This window comes from Akebia trifoliata, chromosome 2 (genome assembly GCF_017979445.1).
Source record: "Akebia trifoliata isolate Shusen 1 chromosome 2, ASM1797944v1, whole genome shotgun sequence".
Taxonomy (NCBI): domain Eukaryota; kingdom Viridiplantae; phylum Streptophyta; class Magnoliopsida; order Ranunculales; family Lardizabalaceae; genus Akebia; species Akebia trifoliata.
Genome location: NC_141376.1, coordinates 14013748 through 14030256, shown reverse-complemented (window position 1 = coordinate 14030256; position 16509 = coordinate 14013748). Strand labels below are relative to the sequence as shown.

At 36.3% G+C, this 16509-nt stretch overlaps 2 protein-coding genes across 3 annotated transcripts; one reads left to right on the top strand and one right to left on the bottom strand.

Annotated features, from left to right (window-relative positions):
• Window positions 1–1287: 1287 nt before the first annotated feature.
• On the top strand, window positions 1288–8414 carry LOC147409694 (uncharacterized protein At5g64816). Of its 2 annotated transcripts, none has more exons than XM_086431608.1 (2): window positions 1288–1415; window positions 7882–8414. In XM_086431608.1, the coding sequence occupies exon 2, from the start codon at window positions 7935–7937 to the stop codon at window positions 8310–8312; it is 378 nt and encodes a 125-aa protein (XP_086287734.1). In that variant the 5' UTR covers window positions 1288–1415; window positions 7882–7934; the 3' UTR covers window positions 8313–8414. The 2 variants fall into 2 exon arrangements, with proteins under 2 accessions (XP_086287734.1, XP_086287726.1); XM_086431600.1 differs by lacking the exon at window positions 1288–1415 and adding an exon at window positions 2323–2406.
• A 1654-nt stretch (window positions 8415–10068) lies between these two features.
• On the bottom strand, window positions 10069–14988 carry LOC147409693 (very-long-chain aldehyde decarbonylase GL1-9-like). Its single transcript, XM_086431589.1, has 2 exons — window positions 14344–14988; window positions 10069–10861 (listed from the first exon to the last, which is right to left on the bottom strand). Exons 1-2 carry the CDS (start codon window positions 14572–14574, stop codon window positions 10319–10321), a joined length of 774 nt encoding a protein of 257 aa, XP_086287715.1. The 5' UTR covers window positions 14575–14988; the 3' UTR covers window positions 10069–10318.
• Between the last annotated feature and the right edge of the window lie 1521 nt (window positions 14989–16509).

Below are 16509 nucleotides of genomic sequence, written 5' to 3'. Positions count from 1 at the left end.
AGATTTAACCGACCTGTGTGCCTCGGTAGTTATTCACATAACTCGGTGGATTGGTTGCTTTTTCTCATGGGAGCCACATGTCAACACCTTCGAAAATTGCCCTCCACAGTCTGTGTGAGTGATGCGAAGGGAAAATTGAGAGCCAGAAACACAAATTATTTCATTTTTTTCCTATTTTGTGCATGCTTAGTTGCTACCACTAAAAGTGGGCCACAAACTAATCCAGTTAGAAAAGTAGCATAATATTTTGCGAGATATATCGTGGGTTGAACTCACGAGTTTTCCTGTTTGGTTTTCTCTCTATCGCACAAAGACTCTATCAACAAGTAAACTCTCACACATACCACCATTTTCCCTCTCTTCCATCTCTCTCGAGCTAATCTCTTGCTCACCCAATCTTTCTCTCTCCCAACTCTCTATAGGATTGCGAAGCAAGGTTTCGTCGTTAGGGTTTCTATCGAACTACAAGTGAGTTTTTTTTTTTCTTCACTTTCAAGTTTCAAAGTTTTTTCTCTGATTTGAATTCAGATCTGGTAATACTCATGTTTTTAAAATTTTGATGTTGGTTTGTGGGTGATTTTCACTGATAATATTTTTTGGGTTTTGATGTTGGTTTTTTATTTGTTTATTTTTTGATGTTTCTGGTTTTTTTTAATACTCTTTTTTTTGTGGGTATCTTTGATTCAATATGCTTGTCAAGAAAGACTGAGAGTTTTCTTCATTGTTGGCCTTTTCAAGTGAAAGTGTCATCTAGTTTGTTCCAATGTCGAGATCAACTTTTTCACTACCATTGATATCAAAGATCGCAAAATGTCGATCTAGATGTTTGAACATGAATCATCGAGATCAACACTCCAATGGTTGATATTGATTTCGTTACAATTGATGATCTCGATGTTTCACATGAATCATCAAGATCATTGATATGAATGGTTGATTTGAAATGTCATTATGGACGATTTGCATTCGACGTGTTTTATTTGGTGTAGGGGGATTAAGAAAGAAAGTTTTTACTAACCATGTTATTAAGATACTGCCCTAAAACTCAGGGTGCATTTAGAAAAAGTCCCTACCGTGCGGTCTATGAAGTAATTTTTTCCATCATTTACTGTAGCATTTTGTTTGGACCTTGGGCCCAGGCCCTAATCCTACTTAGATAACGGGATTGAAAATTATTAGCCTAGCTTACTTTACGAGCTTAAAATCAAGCCCTGGGCCTTAGCTGTCCAAGTCAGAAGCAGGCCAACGGGTCTATTTGACTAGATTGTGGGCCTGTTTGAATGATCTGCCGGACACCATTGTATTTAAAGTCAGCACCACTATATCTTTCCTCCATAAACCCGTCTCTCCATCGCAACATACCTGCAACAGAGGAGAACAGTTCTTTCGCACCGAAGACTGCGATAGGGTTTAAGGTGAGAAATTCCTCTCGAATATATATTTTTTTTTTTCGAACAATAGTTAAATCACTTCTTTTAGAGCAGATCAAACCCTAATTTTGTTTCTTCTTCCCTTCTTCTCCGCCCCCCTAGTATTTTGGGGAAGTTTCAGATTAGAAGTTAGGAGCAATTTGATGTTAGGGTTTCTGATTTTCTTTTTCTGAGAGTGGTTTTTTATCTGTAAATGTGGTTTCTTTGTATGTGTTTGGATACCAAAAAACTGGGATTTTTTTTTTTTTTTTTTGATAATTTTGAGACCTTAGCCAAATCATGGAATCCAATCAAATATCTTTGAGAACAAAATAAGGTTTTTTCTCCTTCGTTCCTTTCTTCTCTGAATTGGTTCGCCGCAATCATCATTTTAGGTAAGGTTTTTTGACGGATTTCAAGCGATTTTTAAATCTCCTGGAAGCTCAAATCCAACAGCGCGAAATATAGAAATTTCATTTTAAAGGTGTTTTTCTTAGTGTAATTCTTTTACTGTATACATGTTCTTATTTATAGCATTTCTGATAAAGCTTGTATAATTATTTATTTATTTATTATGGTGATCTTGGCCTTTCGAGTTTGGAGAACTCATTTTCTGTTCTTGCTCGAATCGTACATAGAAGAAGAAAAATATCAATTTTTTTAGAAAATCCTTTTCAAGGTTTCTAAAAAAGTGAGTCACTGAATATCTTTTGCTTTTGCTGTTTTGTTGGACAATTGAAATCTCATTCTTTAAAGAGACGACAATGAAGCAGAGTTGAAATCATAAAAATTGAAATAAAGAATGAACAGAGGAAAACAAGTTTGAACTTTGGTGCGAACTCCATAAGAAAAATGGTGATTTATCTCCATGTATTTTTGCTATTTTTCAGTTAAGCTCACATTCTTTATGAAACCAAAAGGAAATGAAAATAATCTTCTTGACATTAACAACCTCCAATCATTCAATTTGTTCATTAGGAGATTCTTATGTTGGGAGGTATTACCTACTTTGTAACCTATCTATGTGTATTCTATTATTTTTCAATTAAGCTCACATTATATATTAAAGCAAAAGGAATTGAAAATGAACTTCTTTTTTCTTATCTTTCAGTTAAGCTCACATTATATGTTAAACCAAAAGGAATTGAAAATGAACTTCTTGACAGGAAACATTTTCTCTTTTTTGAAAAGCAAAATTTTCATCAATAGATAGCAAGGTCGGCCATCTATGGCCAACCTAGTGCAAAATAGATACACAAGGTCTCATGGAATACAACACACCCCCTCCCATCTCGCTACAAAATCTTTAAATCTAATCCCCCTAAGTTCCTTATACACCTTCGAACATAAAGACAAGAAACCTATGATTGACAAGATGAAAGACTAAGACTCCAAAACTTTATCCTCAAAGATGAGCCTATTACGGTCCAACCAAAGAACCCAACAAATTGTGAAGTGGGTAAGGCGCCAAAGCACTCTCTTGAACCCATGAAAGGAGCTCCCAATAACAAGCCTTGACTCAAACAGAATCCGACATGCACCCAGAAACACCGAACAGACTAAGGAAATGGGCCCACACCTCAGCTGCCACACTACAATGAAGCAACACATGGTCCACCGATTCTGTAGCTCTTAGACACAACGTGCAACAACTGACCCCACAAAAACCTCTGTATCTCAATAAGTCCAAGGTCTGAATTATATTTAACACTGTTGTCCACGTGAAGGATACCTTGGAAGGCACTCTAGGCCCCCAAACTGCAACCTACAGGAAAGAAGATGGCTCTACATTTGTGATTGACCGAAAGAACGATCTAATCGAGAACATTACATCCTTACTCTCCAACTACACCCGAGTGTCATCAAAGTCAGATTCAATCGAAAAGGAATTGGTGATATTCACTAACCTCCCAACCGCCCCCAATTCCCTATTGTTGAACGCTATATGAAATCCAAAATCCCAGTTCCAAGACCCATCCAACCACCACTTAAAATTTGACATTGGGAGACCCCTCTTAGTGGAAATTGAATACAAGGCAGGAAATTCCTCCCCACACTAGCTATCCTCCCAAAATCTTACCCTATTCCCTCTCCCCACCTTAAAGCGGGTCTTCACCCTAACCAACGGGAGATTCTTTAAGATCTCTTTCTAGAACCCACACCCATGAGCATCCCTATTTGTCCCGCTTTCCCACCCGAAATACTGTTCTGCATTTCGAAGCAATAACATGTCTCCATAAACTGTCCTCCTCAACGCCATCCGCCAAAGCCATTTGCCTAGGAGAGCTGAATTGACTAAGTCAAACCTTTTGATCCCAAGGCCACCTCTACACTTCGTTTTGGTCACGCATTTCCAACTCACCAAATGATGCTTTATGTTTCCCTCCCTATTACATGAAATTGTTATAATTAGATAACATAATTTGATATTTACTTATCAAAAGAAAAAAAAAAATCATTTACATTGCATAGTTAATAGTTCATAAAACATATTTTAGGGCATAGTAATTGGATTAGTAGGGCTAAAAATAGTTACAAGTACTTATAAGGGCATTCTGATCATTTTTTAAGAAATCTAGATGGTTTCCAAACACTAATCTATCTTAAGAGTACAATGACAATACTTCTCAGAACTTGTTCCCAAACACATATCCTAAACCACGGTACTTATTCAGCTCTTTCAAACAGTACTTCGGCTCCAACTTTATTTCAAAATTCGAAGTATTTTTTTTTTTTTGAAAAGTATTTTTGGCTCTTGTGTCTACATAGGCCCTTAAAATTTTGAGAACTAGGTTTTTCTTGGTTCAAAGTGATGTAATGAAACCTAATTTACTTATTTTCTGAGATTTTATCTTGACATCAAAACCCTACAATTAATAGTGATTGTAACATAGATTCTTCCTCCACTCATGAACACTACTAGGGTTTTTCTTGCTTGATCTGTCTTAAAATTCTTGGACTTATTTTTGTTCTTTTTCATTAAGATAGATTCTTCACTGTGATACAGAAATCATACGATTAGTTAGGTTTATTTTTTTTTATTTTTTTTTGGTGGTGGTGGTTGTTGCAAGTGGGAGTAGTTAGCTTTGAGAAACTGAAGCTTGATAAAATGAGTATAGTTGAGATGAGGATGTTCATATGGATGCTTGGCGAGACTAGGAAAAACAAATAAAATGTGCACATCTAAGAGCATCTAGAAACCTTGTTGGCCACCTATTTGTATTGTTACATGTAATTATGTTCGAGACAAGTATATCAATATGATTTAAAATATAGAAAGTTTGCTTTTCTTTTTGAAACATATGTTTTGCCCATATTTAAATCATATAAGACTAATTTGTGGATTCTGTAATAAAAGATGAGAAAAGTAGTGATATCCTGCCCCTTTCACTCTCCTTTGCTCATTCTCTCTAGTTCTCCCTCTTCACCTTCTCCTACTTGCAAATTCAAAGCTCCCTTTTATCTCTCTTTTTGGATTAGTAAAGTATGCAGAAGACGGGACAATTCCCTCCAAAAGATAGAACCTAGACTGACAAAACATCCAACAGTGGAATTCCTCATGAAATAAACATTTGGTAATCTATATGGAAACTCATCCTCCCCTTCAAATAGCTAGTTGTTTATGTATTTCCATCCTCCCCAACATATCACAAAATGAAACTAGGACGAAATAACTCTATTGTGAGGAGAAAAAGATAACTACCACCCACTATTGCGAACCTACTTCATGTTCCTTGGCATGATCAAGATAGTACCAAAGAGCTTGGAAAAGGGGCCAACACACTACTAGGTGTTAGTAAAATTAGATCTAAAAAAAATTGATTTAACATAATGGAAAATTTGGACATATTTGTTGCTGACATTACACTGTGTTGTAGTTGTTAAGAGATGTGATCATTGCTATTGACCATATGAGTGTTGATACTACAAGTCCACAACCTAGGTTCAAAAACCACCTCCACCTACTAATTACTAACTACTAACTTGCTTGCTTAAAAAAAAACCATTTCTCATGGAGAGTAAACTCATAGTGTGTAGAATGGATAATTCCTCTAGCCCTAGGTAAAGTTGTGGTCGTTGTGCTAACCACACATGTGAGCATGCCATGCCACAAAATGCCAGACTGAGCCAAACTTGGGTGAAGTGCATGAGTGGGGGTGCCACGTGGGCCTACATGTGGGCATAGTTTAATGAGAGAGGTTCTTTTTGGAAAGAAATTCAACTAACTTTTTTTGAAAATTTCTTGTGCCCCGTCTTTTCAAATTCCATCATCTACTATAAAACTGACCAAAATTGTCTCATTCTTTGAATGGTGTGCATGAGTGGGGGTGCTACGTGGGGCATGTGTAACAAGGGTTAAGTGGTCGTTGGTCACTTGGGACCCGTTGCAAGGAAGTCATTTTCGAAGGGAATTTGAATTCCTTTGGGAAAATGGTTGTCGGAAAACTGATAAGAGTGAAAAAATGAATTTCACTGTTTGATTGCACATGGGGTATGTGTGTGTGTGTGTGGGGGGGGGGGGGGGGATAAGAAGAAAGATGGGAGTGATGCTCTGTTTTTGTGAAGAAATCGTCGTGGGAAAACTGATAGAGTGAAAAAAAATGAATTTCACTGTTTGATTGCACATTTGTGTGATGGTGGTGGGGAGGAAGAATAGGAAGAAGAGATGGAGATGGAGGTGGAGAGAGAGAGAGAGAGAGGGGAGGGATGCCCCAGTTTTGTGTAACAAAACTGATAAAAGGGAAGAGGGAGGGAGGGAGATGCCCTATTTTTGTGAAACAAAACTGATAAAGGGGAAGAAGAAGAAGGGGGGCAAAGGGAGGTGTGTGGGAGGGAGAACACTTTGTATAATGTACAAAGTGTTCACATGTTTGATTACACAGAAAACGGGGTAAGAAATGTGATTTTCCATTGATTTCTGATTTCGTACCCGTTTTCTGTGTAATCAAACATATGAACACTTTGTACATTGTACAAAAGCTAAAGGAAAAAATTCGATAATTTCTTTTGAGCTTCGTCTTGATTGATCCATAGTGGTCTGAATTTTAATTTTCTTTCTTTATCTTTGTTAGCATTTTGCATACATTACCATCTCAGAGTTTGCAAACTATTCATCAATAGTGGTGGTCGATTGTAGGGTAGGTCACCATGGTCATTATGCTAAGCCATAAGAAGTTTGACTTTATTAGTATCATATCGATGCTGATTGTACCTTTATTTCTTGTCTAGGACACTCCTCCAATGGCTCAACTTCCTGCCCTAGTCTCCAAAGCCATTTTCAATAGGGCTTTGTTCATATCTTTAAGATTTTTCATCCTCAAATCTCCCCACTTTTTTGGATAACGTGAACTATCCCTCCTCACAAGTTGATACTTCATTTAATCCTCATTTTTCCTTTTTCTCTCTCCATTTTGTCTGTCTCTATTGGTGAATGATGCATGCATAGCAGATAATCTTTTCTTCCATTTTTGTATTATCTTGTAGGTATTCTTTCCGTCAGTTTTTTGATGTTTTGACCTTGTTCAATGTTTCTAATACATTGGTTTTGATTTAAATTAGATTTCTATTATTAGTCAAATTTGGTTTTGATGGAAATGGACTGCTTTATTATGAATTATTTATTTTTCTTATTCTATGTTATTAATGTAGTGCTGCGTGGCAGTCTTGTTTTCTCCTTTTTTTCCCCTCACAATTTGTTGTATGTTTATATGCTGAATATTTTCTCCTGACCTTTTATTAAAAATTAATACATTCTGTACCGTATCTTTTACTGGTCCCCCTTTCGCTGCATGTGTATTGGTGTTTTGGATGTTGACATTCAATTATACCTGAATTATTTCTGTAACTCTATGTTTGGGGTATGCTGAATGGCTAACATGGTCTAAGGGAAGGCCTACCACTGGCTTTAAGAGTTGGTTGAGATGGTCTGGGCATGTTCTCTGAGGACTAACACACCAATAGGGACACTTTAGGCTCTGAAAGGGAGGTAGGAGTGCCAGTATGACATTTACCGTAGTACTAAGAAAAGATCTGAAGATGCATTGATATTAGATAGAATTGAGTAGAAAAATAGGATCCATTTTGAAGCGCCAATCCTCCCCTTTTAGTTTTTCCGACTTCAGATAAAATCATGGCTTTGTCTAGGCTGACAAAAATAGGATCCATTTTGAAGCACCAATCCTTCCCTATTTGTTTTTCCGACTTCAGATAAAATCATGGCTTTGTCTAGGCTGACAAAAATAGTTTCATTTATAGAGCTTTTATTGCCACATCAACTTTACTAATGCCACCCCAAGATGTGTTCTAATTCTTTAGTGATTTACTTATGAATTGGGGTGACGTTAGCAAAAGTTGGTGTGGCAATAAAATCTCTCTTTATATAGTGGTTGGATGGTTAGTTTTCCATGACTTGTAGAAAAGAAATGCATACCAATTATATAATCAACCATTTTTTTTTCTTCTCTCTTTGAAGGTAGAAAAAGAACCGTAAAGACAAAAGATTGGCTTGAACTCTGGACAACAGTGATGGTAGAAGTATGGTGGTCCCTATTGGGGGCCACTATTCCAGCCATGATTGCAGGGCAAGCTCTGAGGATGAAGAGAAGACGTGGGGACGAGCAAAGAATTAACAGTGCCCGTGGGAGGGAGAAGAGCTCCGATGACATCTTTGTCTGTGAGCGGGTCTGTACATCAAAGAGAATGTTGAAGCGGGTTGGTGCGTTCTCCAAGGACCCAACTCCTGACACTTGTGTTACTGTCTGTGGTGTCTCTGAGATCGATGCTTGTTCTGATGCTTGTGCTCGCACCGTCTGCGTTAACCAACATCAAATACCCAACTGGAATGATATTTGCCTACGGAGATGTCAAAGTGAATGCCTTAAAAGTTCATCTTATCATTCTTAGGGTTTGATTTAATGTGTTCTTTCCTTGATAAATTAAATTATGTGTACCAGATTTTGGAATGGTGTATTGCTTTTTTCCTTCTATGTCAATGGGTTGGTTAGAGATGGATTGTTGATTCTGTGATTTTTTGCTTGTGGTCAATTGGTTGTAGGGCTTAAAATGTGTTGGGTTTGGCCTGGATCTGAGTATATCCATATCCAAGTTTTTTACTTGGATCCAGATCAGTATCTGAATTCGACCCCAACCCCGACCCTTTTGGGTAATACCATGTGCTTTCACTAAATCCAGATCCTACCCAACTGAATTACTTGATTCTTGTTGGATAATTTCATATTGTTTAACATTATTATTATTATTATTATTTTGCTATGTTTCCTTTCTAATTGCTATACTATCACTAATTCCGGATCCGACCTGACTAAATTACTTGATAATTTCAGACCATGTAACATTTTTTTTGTTGTATTTCTTTTCTAATTGTTATACTATTCTATTTAACTATTATAATTATTTTATTTTATAAAAATTAATGTAGAAGAAAAAAGATATTTTAAAAAATACAATATTAGCTTCAAAGGAGCATATCATTCAGATCTAGGCAGATATAGGGATGGATGCGTATCAGACACGGATCAAGGGACATCAACCTATATTCGACTCATTTCTTTTATTTGGGTCTACCCCAAGAGTCCAAACTTGCTATATTCAGATTCAGATCACTTGGATTTTGGATAAAATACAACCCACTTTATGCCCTAATTGGTTGCTAATCAATTCTATGCTCATCCAGGGACGATGTCTGGGCTAGAGTTGACACTGATAGGATGGTGTATAGATATCTGAAGGATACAAAACCTTTAGCCTCTCATGGACACAAATGTCTTATCTATTAGTTGCTTGGAACATGTGTATCTCTTGAAAATTTGTTGTTTAACTTCAAAATTTTAATGTGATTTGATAACTTTGTTAGTGCATTTAGGTGAACCCCACCCCCACCACACCCCACCCTACCGATGCTTCAAATGAGCCAATGTTTGCTGTTGTATAATTCTAAAAATAAATGCCAATGTAGTAATACAAGAAGTCTGTTTTTTCTTTCTTTTTGTGACAATTGACAACCATTGAAATAAGTTTGAAACTCAATGTGACTTGCTGAGCAACCAAATGAAAATCTAAGCTTAATTATTTGAAAATTTTCTGGGCAACCTTATGTTGATGTATTGGTCAGTTCTCGGGATCTTAATTCATTCTAAATCTGTAGAAATGAATGCGATATACTGGCTTTGATCTGTCCTCTTTCACGAAAACTCTTGGTGATTGGACGATGTTATAATCCTCAGTAACAATGTGTTTCTACTTTAGTTGGGGGAGTAGTTTCTTTTGCTGGTTGAGGCTAGAGAAGTTTACACAAAATACGGATGCAGGATGGTTATCAACTATCACATAAATTTTCAATCAATCAGAAATATTTAAATCTTTGTAATCATTTGTACATAAATTTTCAAAAACGGGATTGAGATTTTCAGAAAACTGAGTATTGGTTTGAATCTAGGTTGGGCTCATATGTTTTTTCTTGAGTTATTTTTCGTGAATCACCAGAACCCAAGCCATATGCATGTATATCTTGAATCCATGTATACATGAAAATAACTCATTAAAGCAATCCTGACCGTTAAAACACGAAATCCGAACGCCGGGATAAAATATGACTCCAGAGAATATGTTCAATTCATCAAATTGAGTCGACTTGGTGGCCAAGTTTTGAGGTGATCGACGAGTTTTAATTCATCAAACTCCAACTGCAAGATTTGCATTTCAAACATAAATGACACTACACAAACATATGAAATGGTATGGGTATACAGAATGCAAATCAATGAACTATTTTAATATCAACCCCAAATTTTGCTAACAAACGAATCCTCGGAAAATTGCTACAAGGAATTCCAAACATCTCAGTTCAGCCTCTCTGACCCGTGGGTCATGTAAATGGTCAAAATACACGGCTAGTCTTTCATCAGCCTTGCTTCAAAACCTCCCTCGTGGCGCTTCACAAGACTGTAAGGCATATGGGTCCCAAGAAGTTTATCCCAGATTGGGAAGAATGGCTGAGAATAGTTATACTTTGTGCCATGTAACTGATGATGGATATCATGATAAGCAGTATTGTTTTGGAAAATAAGATGGAAGATGTTACAAGGAAGCCAGAGTCCACAGTGATCATCGACAGTCTTGACAACAGCAAAGCAGAAGAAGAACACAGCAGTCCTTGCGGTCATTCCTGAGATCAGAAACGAAATGGCCCCGCCAAATGTGTCAAGGAGGAGACCCTCAATGGGGTGGTTGTAGAGAGCTCCAATTGCATATGGAACAACTAGTCTGTGATGCTGAGAGTGGATATGCCGGTATAGGAACTTGTTTTGGTGCATGTAGCGGTGTACAAAGTATTGCCAAGTGTCCATGACAAGCATTGCGACTATGATTTGTACAAGTTGAAGTTGAAGGGAGGGTTGAACTTCAATGCCCGATGAACTTGCTTTCGAGGTCATCTGAATCAAAAAGCCAACCAACAGACATACTTTACAAAATGTTAATAAAAACTCTTAAGGTGCCCATTGTATACTCTAAGGACAGTTTACAATGTGGGATAGGTTAAACATGGTTACATGAAGCATAGTCACCAAATTTGGCGATTTAATCACGACTTTACTTTGCAATTAAAAATGTAAAAGTCACCTATTAAATACACAGACACACACACACACACACACACACACACACACACACACACAGACAAAAAAACCCTACATCTCTCACCATCAGTCTCCTAACCCTCTTTGTCCATCTCTCCTCTTGTTTTTCTTCTCAGCCTCCTCTCTCCTTTCAGTTTCATGATTGTAATCTTTTTATATTTCAAACAATAAAAGACTAAATATGTTGTGGACCTACGATTACTTTGTTGAGATCTATGGATGATATCAACATGGGGTTAGTGATTTATTATAGTTTAATATGGGATTTGATGATATAATATGAGAACACCACTTGGTAGGAACAAAATTAGTCCTAACCCAAGCCTGATTTTCATGAACTTTCTAAATTTTGCCATTTTCCCTTGCCGACTTATTCCCGAACCCCGACTAGGTGACTATGACTTGACGAGACAGAGATCCACCAAGGAAACTCCCCTAATTTGGATGACCCAAAGTATCCATTCTTTCATTGGTTCATTTTCCCTACTTCTTGACCATATACTCAGGACTATCATTTCAGTATGCCTCAATGTTTACACCCTTTAATTTTTTGTTTTGTTATCAATTGGAATTTTCTCAAAAAAATTTGATTGCTATTTAGACTCTAGGAAATAAGAAGATTAAGCAAAAGAGAGGAGATGGAAAACAACTAAAAACACCTTCCTCTGATCAAGGAAAAAAGAAAAATCCGAAGGAAGCTCTAAATATCATGTTAAGAAGCATAAGAATAATTTTTTTTTGATAAGTATAAATTCATTAATGAGGGGAAAGAATACAATAGAGACATACAAGGCGGTCAAGGTGACCAACCCAAAAAGCCCCTAACAATCTATCAAAGCTTCCCACCTGAAGACAAAGTCTTCGTAGAAGACCCCCTTAAAGTCAAGGTATAACTTCCACCAAAAAAATAAAATCCCCAAAATGTTCAGGGTAATCTCATGAAAGTTTGAGGTCACCCCTCTAAAAATTCTCCCATTCCTTTCCAACCAAATTCCCCAACAGATGGAAAAAGGAAGAAACTTCCACAAAATGTTCATTCTCCTCAAGAAACAGGATAAATCCCAACTTTGAAAAAGAGAGAAAGTAGTGTTCGGAAGAACCCAAGAAATCCTAAATAGACCAAAGAAATTACTCCAAAGGGCGGAGAAAACTTCACAATGAAGTAAGATGTAATCAACGAATTCACCACTGGCTAGACAAAGAGCACAACAATTGGGCGTCACAACCACGAGAGATAAGAAGATCAAGCGTGGGTAATTTATTCAAAGTGGCTAGCCAAATGAAAAAACAAACCTTAGAAGGAGCTTTAGAACCCCAAATAGTAGCCAAATGGAATTGGTTAGGAAGGTTGTTAAGCTCAGAGAGTGCCTGGGCAAGTGAATTAACAATGAAGTTTGCTCTTTTGGTATGGGTAATGACTATTTTCCAGCCATATTATAAGATGTTGATAATAGACCCCCCTATATGACTTCATAAGTAAAGTAGGGCTGGTATGTGTGCCACAAAACAACAGAGAAAAATAAAGCTACATATAATCCAGTACCATCGATGTGACAGACACGAAAGCAAATCATATTAGCCATGTATGAGGTTTGCATGGAAAAGTACATTGGCTTGTGTCCGATACATCGAAGTCTTAGAATATCGAGTGTCCTTGTTACATAGGTTTCCAATGATAGAGAAGCTGGAGTCCAATGCAAATGAAGTAGGTAAACAAGATGGTGTATTTCACAAGAAATGCTTTGAGTGTTTTATTTCCAATTAAATCATAGCCAGCACCAAGGCTGCTTTGCTTACCTCATTTTAATTTTATGGTAACAACTGACAGTTTGGCTCTACAGTGTGCTTGTTAATTATGAGGAGTTAATATTTGTCAGCATGATTCAGCTGTTATCCACATATAGTCCTTCTCATGTCATACATGAAGCAGTATGCTAGACTGGAAAAAAATTTCTGAAATTTTTTACAAAAGATAGAAAACATTTTAGGAAAACTATCTTTTCCTACAGCTGATTTGATTCTTGATGTTGTGAATGGCAGCTAGAAAATAATTTCTCAAACATTTTAGAGAAGATAAGGGGACCATGTTAGGCTACATTTTTCTTTGTCGAAAATTGAGATACTGAGAATACAAAAGCTTGGTGATACACGACAAGGCCAGCCCTTGTGTGGTCTCTCTCATAAACAAAGATACAATAGGAGGATATCAAAACACTAGCTAACAACAGGTATGGAAGATTTCTAACTCTTGAAAGACACTTCAAGATAAAATTCGAAAGCTCAAATCACAGTAACCAAGTTCGGGTTCAGCATTTATTGGGCAGGGGTCAGTTCAGTTAAATTCATAGAAGATTTAGAACTCATTTTGGAAAAATTCAGGGATTTAAAAATGATGTTTTTAACCAATAAAATAGGTGCATTACAGAGTAGGGTTTCGAGAGATGGAGAGAGGCGGAGGTTAGGCCAGAGTTAGTCAATTATATATATAACTTTTTTTTTTGAAAAGTATAATATATTAATCAGAGAGGGAAGACAAGAAACAAAGAGGCCGAGAGAGCCTCAAAGAAAAGAAAAACATCATCAATAATTACATAAGGAGTGCCATCTAAAAACAAAATCATCAAATGTAGTCCCCACGAACTCTATGCTCTGCTTTGACCAAAGGTATAACAAACTCAAGATCTCCAAGAAACCTGCATGAGAGCTGCTATTCTTATTATTGAACACTGTTGTTTCTCTCGTTCCCGATCCCCCAATTACATATAACTTTTATTTTTCAACTCTATGATTAACCAATTAATTCACTTAATTCAGTGAATTAATCGGACAACCCCTTATTCGCCAAAATTTTCCTTTTGAAAAGATTCAGAGAATTTTGTGACAGTGGCTCAATAAAGAGATTTGTGGACCACGAGGGTAAATGGATCCATTTGAAGAGAACCCGAATTCCCGTGTTTAAGGAAAAGACACTAATATCTTTATTTGGGCCCGAAAGGGAGGATTGAAATTACAAGAAAGATTTCCACATCCTCCATGGAAATATTAGAACTTCAACACACACTATACTAGAATTTCCAAATCCAAGAGTATTTCAAGGAAAAAAAAAACCCAATTTCTTATTGTGTAGCTAACATTAGAATCAAACTTCACAATTCTTCACCTAAGGACAAGTGTCCTTTGAAATTCAATCATACATCATCATCTCTCATGCAAAAATAAGTCAAATTTACTCAGGAAAAGAAAAAGTAAAAAAGAGGATAAGTTGAACAATTACCGACCAAGAAGAGTCCATGGGCGACGATTGCTTGAACTAGTTGTTGCAGAAGAACACCTCTGATCACAGAAGAAAGTGGAACCAAATTCTTCTCTTCTTCCTCTTTTCTTGTATGCAAACGATAACGATCAAATGGCGGCAAAATCTCATAAAATCCAGCATACACCCAATAAACTATAATGGGCGCAAAAGTTCCCATCGATTCGTCGCTTAAATACCCTTCCCAGAAAACCATATTTGATGAATCAAATTGGGGAAATTGAACCTTGAAATGCAGTGGAGGCCCAAATTAATCAAAAAAAAAATCCAAACTTTATTTTAGTAATTTGAACCCTAAATCATATTTTGCTCAAATTGCATTTTTGGTTGCAATTAGATCTCCAGATATGAGGAGATCGAAAACAAAACAACTTCAAAAATCGCATTAGTGTGGATCGGTAGTTCAGATCTAGGGCTCATTGAGTCTGAAGTTAGGATTTTGGAATCAAACAATGGTGATGGATCTGAGAAGATTAGAAGACCTTGATAAAGGTCGCAGATCCATTTAATTTAAAAATAAAATGGTCTCAGATCCATTTGAGAATTTTAAAAGGGAATTTCTAGGGTTTTTTATTTTTTTAAACAAATGGCTGCTTTTTTTACCGTTGGTTTGGAGGAAGTTTGAAAGGGAACCGAAAAAAGGGGAAATTCCCATCAAAAGAGAAGAGAAACACCAAAACGCCGGATCGAACCGGTAGCCAACCGGTTCAAGCCGAAATTCTTAAAAACAAATCGGTTCGATTAGTGAACCATAGGTTTTTGTGAGAATTTACCTTTTTTAGGCACCTCAACTTTTACTTATTACACCCCAATTAAAATTGATTGAGGCTTCCCAAATTGTGTGCTGTCCAAATTCTGGTTTCGCCCAAAACATGTTTTTCTAGTGAATTCGTCACTTTTACAATATTCAACGACTTCGTTGATAAATTACTCATGAGATCACTGATAAGGTAAAATCATTAATATTTTATCAACAAATTCATAAATTATAAAAGGGACGAATTCATTGTAAAAGCATGTTATGGGAATTAAAATGAACAGTTTACTATGTACCAGAATTTTGGCCTATTCAATGCAGATTCACAAAAAAAAAAAAAAAAACAGATCAATGATTGAGAATAGTAAAAGTTGAGGTGCCATTAGAAACATCTGTCTCTCTCTCTTAGATTTAGGATTTTGTATGAGCCTGACCCTAAATGTAAACAACTATTGAAATTCTCATTCAATGTGTCATAATGCTTTGTAATGTTGAAGTAATAACAAGCTTTTATAATATTTGAATGGTGTGTTTTATAATTTCATTTAATTAGGGGGTAATAAATAATTTAACAAATTTTATAAGGTGCAAATATCAGGTCCCCTTTTTATATAATAAATTATGGTAATTTAGGAGACAATTATATACAATTGAGTTTGATTTTAAAATGTATTTTTACCAAGTAATTTTTTTTCTCCATTTTGAAAGTTTTGAATGAATCCAGTAATTATAAAAAAATTTAATTTATTTTTGTTATAATTTTGTTTTTGAAAATGTTGAAGTAACATTGAAATTTACATCGTTGTTGATGTGGATGTGTGTATGGAACTTGTAGATATATGGTTTCGTTATTATGATGACCACATCTACTAAGATTAGGAGTCGCCACCATTTATCTTTGTAAGGGGTGTGAATGGTCACCCGATGTACATTTTTTGAAAAATTATCGTTTTGGCATTTAGTGACTCTCGATGGATAAGGTACGGATCAAATCTTGAGATTCGAGGTAAGCGGCTCGATTGGAAAAAAGGGAAGGTATTAGGCACTCTTTTCTCCCCACTAAATAGTGGTAACCTCAACTCAACTCGATCATTGATTTAAAAAAATACAAAAAATAAAGTGCCACGTGTGTGCATTTGTACCCTAAGTAAGGATTTACTTTCGGTTTGATCATAGGATCATCTCATTGAAAGAGATGATCCTAATGGATCATTTACTTTGAGATCCACTCATCTTAAATTCATTTAAAATAAATGAAGAGGAGAGGGGATAATAGAAGAGGGAGGAGGAGAGGGTAGAGAGAAAATGAGGGATTGCCTTGAACCCACCTTGAAGCTTCAAAGTTTTCTTTTTCTTTTCTTTCCTTTTTTCTCC

What these genes read in the sequence shown, in the direction of transcription:
- LOC147409693 (XM_086431589.1), bottom strand. Translation starts at nt 14,574, where the DNA reads ATGGTTTTCTGGGAAGGGTATTTAAGCGACGAATCGATGGGAACTTTT. An exon ending in TCGCCCATGGACTCTTCTTG is followed by an intron (nt 10,862 to 14,343) that starts GTCGGTAATTGT and finishes TTTTTGATTCAG; the next exon opens with ATGACCTCGAAAGCAAGTTC.